The sequence below is a fragment of the Pinus tabuliformis genome, chromosome 2_1, assembly GCF_031772625.1.
Source record: "Pinus tabuliformis cultivar Carrire ecotype Pingquan chromosome 2_1, CPIR1, whole genome shotgun sequence".
Classification (NCBI taxonomy): Eukaryota; Viridiplantae; Streptophyta; class Pinopsida; order Pinales; family Pinaceae; genus Pinus; species Pinus tabuliformis.
In genome coordinates, this window is record NC_142299.1 from 574055855 (window position 1) to 574065170 (window position 9316).

Genomic DNA, 9316 nt, shown 5'->3' on the forward strand with positions numbered 1-9316 from the left:
ATATATATATATTGGTTCAAATCTTGTGTTACCCCCTAATCGGGGTGAGAAGTTGGACATGACGAAGATGTAGCCCTACCAAGATTACACTATATATATATATATATATATATATATATATACATATATGACTACATCTTCATCATGTCCAACTTCTGACCCCGATCGGGGGGATAACACAAGATTTGAATATATATATATATATATATATATATATATATATATATATATATATATATATAGATATAAAATAAACCTGACAGAATTAGTAAACCCAAGTTCATGAGAAAGCCCAAAAAAGGCTAAGGAAAATATAAAGGTAAGTTACCTTTTAGGTGCTTTAGTTCTGGTAAAGTTGGTCACTATGCTTCCAAGTGTCCTGAAAAGAAGAAAAAGGAATATGATCCTAAAGAGAAGTTCAAGAAAGTGCAAAAGGAAAGGAAGGAGGCTAAAATGAAGAGCTTCTACACCCAATACGCCAACTCATCTGAAAGTGAAGGTAGCAAATCCTCTGTTGAGGACAAAGTTGACGAAAGTCCAAGAGAACTCATGCTCATGACTATAGAAAATTTAGAAGTTGAGGCCATTAATTCTGATGGAGAAGAGGCTGAGGTATATTTAGAAGGAGAGATGGTCACTGCGCTTGAAGAAATTGAAAGGTTGAGAAAGAAAAATAAAACCTAGAAAGAGTTACTTATCAAGGAAAAATTTGAAGTTGTTTAACCTTTGCTGCTACAAATTAAAGAAGGTAAGAAGATACAATATACTTTAAACCAATAGATCAGTGAGAAGAATCAATTTTGTGAGAGGCTTGGAAGAGAATTTATTTTCCTAATGAAAGAGTTGGAAAAGGCATGATGATGGATCCCACTGTGATTCTTGGTTGGTTATCTGGTCAGATGATGGATCCTATCTGTATTGCATTAGATCAGAAAGATATAGAAGAAATACAATGCATGTTCAAGCTTGAACTATCTCTCCACAAGCATAATCTATCTCACTGCCTCACAAGCTGACTCTGGCCAATACTTAGCCAATTTTGTTGCTTGCCAAGCTCCTATTTTCCTGCACTTTTTCTCAAGGAATTATCCCCCTATTAATTAGGGAAATCCCCATCCTAAATCGCGCAATTCCGATAGGGCCTTCTCTAACTGAATGCACCACCTGTACAACTCAGAAAATTATACAATTGATAGTACACTGCCCTTGAACTCTAATCTCAATTGGGTAACTCAAATTTCATGCATGCATGAGTTCATTATGGCTGATTTGTCATTTAACTAGTTGAACATATGAAGTTGCACCCCACTACTAGACCTCCTACTAGTTCCTCCAATAGTTGGAACTAGTTTAACTAACATTAACTCAATTTAACTAAATTAAACTATTACAACTCAAATTAAACTCAACCTAGGCTCCTAAAATTTAGGAACCACTCTACATGACTCAAGTTAGGCCCTCAACTCAAATTAACTGAGCCAACTAAGTGAAATTAACTTAGTTAACTCATTCTTGTTGTCTTGTGATGTGGAATTACAATTTTCTCCTAATTTAATTCAAGGGAAAATTAAATTAGAATTTTCTTGTTGCCATTTTCAACACTCCCTCTAAAAAAGAAAGGGATTATCAAATACCCCAATCCTGTCTTTATGGAACTGAATTTTCCTCTTTACAATGCCTTTGTCAAAATATCTGCATCATGTTCCTCTGTAGGAATGTACTCCAACAATATGATCTACCTCTGCATGCAATCTCGTAGATGGTGATATCGAATGTTGATATGCTTGGATTGATCATGAAAAACTGGATTTTCAGAGAGTTTAATACAATTTTGATTGTCATAGTAAGTCATAGTGGGATCCATCATATGAAAAAATAACCCAACAAGAATCTTCCTCATCTAGATAAGTTCACAAGTTGCTTGACTAATAGCCATGTACTCTGCTTCTACTAAAATGAGTGCAATTGATTCTGATTCTTGGTGTACCAAGAAATTGTTGCTAACCCAATACTAAAGATGCCTCCTGATGTGGTGTTCCTTTCTGATGGACTGCCCGACCAATTTGTATCTGTGAATCCTTACAACTTCACTCCCTCTATCCGCTTGTACCAAAGAACATACCGAGTAGTGCCTCTGAGGTATCTCAATACATGTTTGGTTTCCTTCCAATACAATTTATTTGGCTTAACCAAATATTGACTAAGTTGGTTAACCGCATAACACATGTCTGGTCATGTGTTCATCAAAGTTGCTTGTAAATAATGGCCTCCACCACCTCACCTGAAGTGGCATCCTCTTTCCTCCAACTTCCTGCTAAAGGAGTGTCCATGGGTTTTCTACTCTCCATGCGAAACTTCTTCAGTATCTCATTGGCATACTTGACCAATAGTTAATACTATTGGATCCCCCACCTATGAATTAGCTAAGCACATTGCCAAGGTCCTTAAACCTCTCGTTGGTAACAAAGATCCCTTTATTAAAGAATCTAATGATTTTTTAAATCTTACTAAGAATGAGAGGGTTGATGAAGACGAAATTCTTGCGATTTTTGACGTAGTGTCCTTATTTACTAAAATTCCCTTGGATGAGGCTATCAATGTTATAAGAGAGGTCACTGATGTGGAAATAGCTAGACTTATGAATATTTGTTTGCGTTCCACTTTTTTTTTTTTTCAGTTTCCAAGGAAGTTATTATGAGCAAATATCTGGAGTCGCAATGGGATCACCTCTCTCACCAATTGTCACTAACTTATACATGGAGTACTTTGAGAAGAAAGCCCTTGAATCTTACCCTTTAAAACCAACATGGTGGAAGCAATTTTTTGATGACACCAATGTAAAATGGACTCATGGTAGGGTAGAGCTTGATAAGTTTTTTAATCACCTTAAATCTATCTCATTTGAAATTAAGTTTACTATGGAGGTAGAAGAAAACAAAAGCATTCCATTTTTAGATGTTCTTGTTATCAGAAAGGAAGATGGTACTTTGGGACATCAGGTCTTTAGGAAGAAGACCCACACTGAAAGCTATCTTCATGCTGAATCTTACCATCATCCATCCAAAAAATTTGGTGTCCTTAACACTCTTGCTGTTAGGGCTCTTAGAATATTTGACTCTGAGCACCTTAACAAAAAGATTAGATGCTTAACCTTTGAATTTAAGAGTATAGGATATGAAGATAAGGATATCAGGAAAGCTATAAGAAGCGCTGAAGGAAAGGTCCTCTCCAAAGGCCCTAAAGCTCATGGTGGTAAAGTGTTCATACCATTCATTAAAGGAGTTACAAATAAGATTGCAAATATTTTGGGGAAGAAGGACATATTCACTCAGTTTACAACATCAGGAACGATTAGGCAAAGAATGAGGCATGTCAAGGATAACATCAATCAACAACAACTTAAGGGGGTTTATAAGATTGATTGTTCTTGTGGTAGGAGTTATATTGGAGAGACAGGACGCTCATTGTAGAAGAGACTAAAAGAGCACAGAGCTGATATTAAGAATGAAATATCACGCTCTTCAGCCCTTGTTGAACACTCCTCAAAGACCAAACATCATGTTTGTTTAGAAAGTGCCAAGATTATCGCCAGGGAAGAACACTATCAAAAGAGAAAAATCAGAGAAGCGCTTGAGATTATGAAGCATCCACATAATCTCAACAGGGATGAGGGGAACAAGATTAGTGGAAATTGGCTTCCTCTAATCAGACATATTAATTCTTCTAGTTCTGCCTCACAAGGTATAGTATCCTAGGTATAATTTTCTATCCTTTACCTTTTCTATTTTTCTAAATTATATTGGATTTAATTAGCATTTTTAGTCCTTAGCTTTAGACTTTATTATATTTTAGTTATTAAATATTTATTATGAATGATTACTTAATAAATTTATTAATTAGTTATTATTATTAATTATTTATGCATATTAATAATTCTTTATTTATTACAAGTTAATAAATAAATAATTACACATGATTGATAGTTATTATTAGCAAGTAGAGTAATAAATTTATTCCTTTTCTTAATGTCTTAAATTAATATTAATTATTTATTCCTAATTTTTAGTTAGTTAGTTATTAATAATTTATTATTAGTTACCATTAATGATTTTTGTTATTAATAATTAATTATTATTATTTATTTTATTTATTATTAGTCATTTTTCATTTCCAATGCATGATTTAGGTTTAGATTTTATAATTTAGGATTTAAGTCGGCTCTCTTTTTATTAATAATTTTGTTCATTTAGTATTTATTCATCTTCCCTTTTGGACGCTTGACTCTTCTTTCATTCATTGTCCTGAAGATGGATCCCCTTTGGGACCTGAAACATTGAAAAGATTCAAACTATATTGTGGAGAATTTGAACCATCCTTTTCAAAACAAAGACCACAAGAATTTTAAATCTAACAAATTCCCATCTCTTTGCCATACTTCCAAACCGAGGAAATAATGCATGAGTCCCATGTCCTTCATCTTGATTTCTCTTGCACTATGCTCTTTGCAAGACTTTATCAACTTCTTATCACCAGTTCAAAATTAAATCATCGACATATAATAATATAATAAATAATTTATCTTCAACCACAATATGGTAAAGGTTTTCATCTGCTTCACTTTTGGTGAAACCAAACCGAGTGTAATAACCATCGATCTTGGTGTACCAAGCACGGGGTGCTCGTTTCAATCCATACAACGCTCACTTGAGTTTACACAAATGCAACTCTCTGTCGAAGGTCTCAAATCCTTTCGGTTGCTTAATGTACATCTCCTCCTATTTCACTCCATTGAGGAATGTTGTCTTCACGTCCATCTGATGGATCTTCCAAACCATCTGTGCTGCAAGTGATAGAATTGATCTAATAGAAGAGTACCTTGTTACTGGAGCAAAGGTCTCCTCTAAATCAATTCCCTCCACCTGAGAGAACCCCTTGGCCATAAATATGGCCTTATGTTTCTCGATTCTTCCATCTGCTAGATCCACTTGGAACCTACCACTAACTTGTTCTCTGGCCTTGGAACAACTTCCCAAACATTGTTTCTGACTATGGAATCATATTCCTCTACCATGGAATCAACCCATACTGGCTTCTACACTGCTTCCTCGAATGAGGATGGCTTTGTCTCAACTAGCTCACTCATTAGAGCCATGTACCCAGTGTACTGATATGGAGACCTCCTTTGCTTGCGCTATGATGTGGGTGCTCCCACTTTCTCTCTAGCATCATGCAATAATCTGTTAGATTCCATGGTGTGCTTCCTTCTATCTCTGGATGTCTCTTCATGAGTGTGTTCTTCCACTCTCTGCTCCTCTGCTTGTGGCTGCTCCACAACATCTTGAGGTTCTTCCTTTGGAGCCAAAATCTCCTCACCCACATGCGACTGAATCTCCCTCTCAAGGGAACATCTCATGGCCTTCTCTTCATCGAACTTCACATCTCTACGAACAAGTGTCATCCTGTGAGATGACAGGTACACCCAATAGTTGTGAGGTGTATTAGTGTACCCCACAATTTTTCTCAACTCAGCCATCGGCTCTAGATTTTTCCTTGCATCCTTGGTAACATGATAGTAAATTGATGAACCAAATATCCTGAAGTGTGACACATCTGATTTCTTCCCTGAAAAAGCTTCTTTTGGCATACTCATCCCAAGAATATGATGAGGACTCATGTTTTGCACATATACCTTTGTGTTGCTTGCTTCAACCCACAAGTGCAATGGTAGGCCCAAATCTTGCAAAATCACCCGTGCAACTCCCACAATACTTTTGTTCTTCCTCTCAGCTGCCCCATTCTGTTTTGGGTCATAGGGTTCTATTAACTCCCGTCGAATGCATTTTGATGCACATAATTTCTTGAGCCCATTCGACACATATTAACCACTGTTATTGCTCTTGAGAGCCTTCACTTTCCTATTAGTGTATTTCTTAACAAGTGGTTTAAATTCACAAAAATTGGAGAATGTGTGGTATTTCTTGTACATGAAGAAAATCCAGCATTTCTGTGAGAAATCATCTACAAATATAACATAATACCTGTGCTTCTTCATGGAGGCATTCGAGAAAGGTCCACACACATCTGAGTGAAATATTTCAAGGACTGATGACACTCTACTATCCTTATCATGAAAGGTTCCTTTGGTGTACTTCCCCAGTGTACACCCTTTGCATGTATCTTGTTGCTCTAATGCACCCTTGGAAAGTCCTGAAGGAATCTGATGCATGATCTTCAAAGCTCCATGGTGTAAATGGTCAAGTATCCTATGCCATAATTCACAAATGTCTCATCTCTGCACCTACTCTGCTTACGTGCTCAAAGCAACACATTCTTCTACATCCAATTTGTAGAGGTTCTTCACTCAAACCTTGATCCGCTTCACTTGTCATGTGTAAATATGTCTAAGGAAATTCTTTCCTTTTTTAAATATCACATCGTAGTCACAGTCTTCCAACATAGCAACTAAAACTAAATTCTTCTTCAGACCCGGAACATACATGACATCTTTTAATGTGAGAGAAGAACCAAACTCCCTTTGGAAAGTAACTGTACTGATACTAGTCGCACTATAGATTCCATCATCTCCCATCTCGATGTGCATCTAGAGCTCCTTCTCCTCCAAGTCGCTGAAAAAATATTTGTTTCCTGTCATATGGAATGAGGCTCCACTATCTAGGTACCACACACTACCCATCACTGATGTCATGCATGCAATAAGTGTGAAATCCAACTCTAATTGTCAAGCTAGAATTTCACTTGCTGCTGCTTTTGAGGGATTCTTGTTGGCCTTCTTATGTAGACACTTCGTGGCATAATGTCCCAACTCATGACAATGAAAACATTCAATCTTCGACAAGTCTTTCTTCTTACTCGCCTGACCAGAATCTCCTTTGAATTGGGATTTCTTCCCTTTCCCTTTTTTTGCCTTTCCATCCAAGGCACAATTCTCGTCATCATCATGATTGGATGAGTTTCCATCTCTGGTGTTCTGCTTTATCTCTTATTCCACCAAGTCAAACCACAATCGCTCCCAAATATGCTAGCTTCTCCCTGCCATTTATCAAATCTTGGTAGTTGTGCTAGATCTTCGGAAGGCCTAGAAGTGCTAGGATTACCAATTCATATTCAAAAACTGTAATACCTGTTAGTGTCAGTCTTTCCAGCCTTCCTCCAGTGATCAAACATGCTCTTACAAAGTTATTTTGAAGTGTCGAGGTCAAATTTTGTCATTTCAGTGAGTCTTCAAGCAAAATTTGGTCACTAGCAATTAGGTCTAGGGTTTGCTTTTACTCTTTTCAAAGTTGCCCAAATGTCAGTCTATGTCATCATTCAGCTGAGTGTATTATCATTCAGAGGGTTGTCATCGTCATATCAGGTTCCATTGGGTCATTTTACACCTTGTTCATGCTTCAGTTGCGTCTAGGCAAGGTCATTTCCCTCTCCTAGGGTTTTGAAGCCAATTTCTCTTGGATAGTCAAATCATCGGCAAAACTTGTATCCTGATGTTCATACACCTTCCCCTATCCTTAAAGTACCTTATCAAACACTTCCCAACACTCAGATCCCCCAAATTCCTCATTTTTGCACAAACCCTAGTTTCTAGCTACAACTTGGCAATTTTCTAGGTTGGGCCTGTGTTTTGCCCTTTTGGACCCCTTCCCCTCACTCAATCTCTGAGATTCCACTTTCCCCTGCTTCCTAACCTCCCTCCCTACTCCCCAAAATTTCCCCAAGAATTTAGAAGCCCCCTATCCCCTTCATTTCGCTTCATTTCCACGAAATTCCTTGTTTTACACATCGGGATAAGTTTCACTCAAAAGATGTTTTAGAGAAATAAAAGATGAATTTTTGGAAACTGAGAGAGGTTTTTGTCCAAAACATGCCAAAGAAGAAAAACCTCTTTCAATTTTTTCACAGGTGTCATGGTTTGAGAGAAATGTCAAGAATTCCGTTGCCTTAGGAGAATCAAAGACACCTCTGAAGTGACCTTGGGAAAATCAAGTTTTCTCCTAGCTTGGTTGGCCAAATGACTTTTTTGATGGGTAAAATAATAACTAGACACAAAGATCTTTCCGATGAGCTATCATGAGCTCAATTTGGGGTTGAGGAAGGCATTCAAAAGTTGACTGCAACAGAACTCTTCCTTCAGGCAGCCTCATTTGGCACTTTTTGACCAGTCTTGGGATAGTTGATTTTTGATAGGACAAATCAACTCGAAATTGAAAAATTCCAGTTGGGTTGGAAAGTAGACTCAAAGAACTTTCCAACGAGCTGTCCTGCACCTGATTCTGACATTGGGAAGGCCTCCAAAAGCCTCCTGAAAGGCGCGCAACCCGTCAGAGGCGCGCGACCCGTCAGGCACCCTCTGCCAGTGCAAAAATTACACTGGCGTGACCCGTCAGGGGCGCGCGACCCGTCAAGGTTTTCTCCATAAAAAATTACCAGCAAGCTTACAAGTGACCACAAATTATTCAAGCTTGTCAGGTAGGCCATCAATCATGTAAATTATGGTTTGCTAAAGCTTGAGGAGATCTTGATAACATTTTTAAAAAGCCTTCATTTGGAAGTAGAAGTCTCCATTGTGCTTTGGCTTGAAATTGTCAAATTGCTAGGGTTTTATATGCTGTTTTGAGGTATCCCTTGTCTTCCCTATTTTTCACCTCCCATTCCATATTCCCTATCATTTTTATTTAAATTTCCCTTCCACAATTGCTAAGAGCCCTAAACCCTACCCCTCTTCCTAAGAAATCAAAAAATTAAACCCTAACCCTACCTCCCATAACATCCTTGCAAATGAAATTGTATGATGATGTATATGTCATGCACAGCACCACCACCACATCCTGAGATTGTTCACGAGGAGGAAGGACCATCACAGCAGCATGACATCCCCGTCACTAGACATGTCAGCTCCTCACATTTGGTTACTTATCAGAGAGGCCCGAGGGCCTTATTTGCAGCAGCTCGGCGAGTACTTTCTCCACAGCAGGTGGAAGGGGTCTCGCCTTCATCATCAGCTCAGCGAGTGTTATCTCCACATCAGGTGGAAGGGGCCTCGCTCTCTTCAACAACACAGGCAGCACAGAGGGGCAAACAGCCCATGATTGATGAGGGGCCATCAGGAGTTCCAGATATTGAGCTTGTTGATCTTGAGGCCAGTTCTCCGAGCCAAGAGGCAAAGGAGATCATTCAGCACCTTAGAGCTGAAAATCAGGTATTGCAAAAGAGACTAGAGGGTGCACAATGGACAATCTCATACCTGGAGCAGCGCAACAAACAGTTGGAGGATGAGAAACTTCTTGATGAGTTGTGGAGC

The 9316-nt window shown here is 38.2% G+C and overlaps 1 protein-coding gene across 1 annotated transcript; it reads left to right on the forward strand.

The window, feature by feature from the left end:
- Positions 1–2717: 2717 nt before the first annotated feature.
- On the forward strand, positions 2718–3470 carry LOC149201756 (uncharacterized). Its single transcript, XM_089401354.1, has one exon. It carries the CDS (start codon positions 2718–2720, stop codon positions 3468–3470), a length of 753 nt encoding a protein of 250 aa, XP_089257480.1.
- The last annotated feature ends 5846 nt before the right edge of the window (positions 3471–9316 follow it).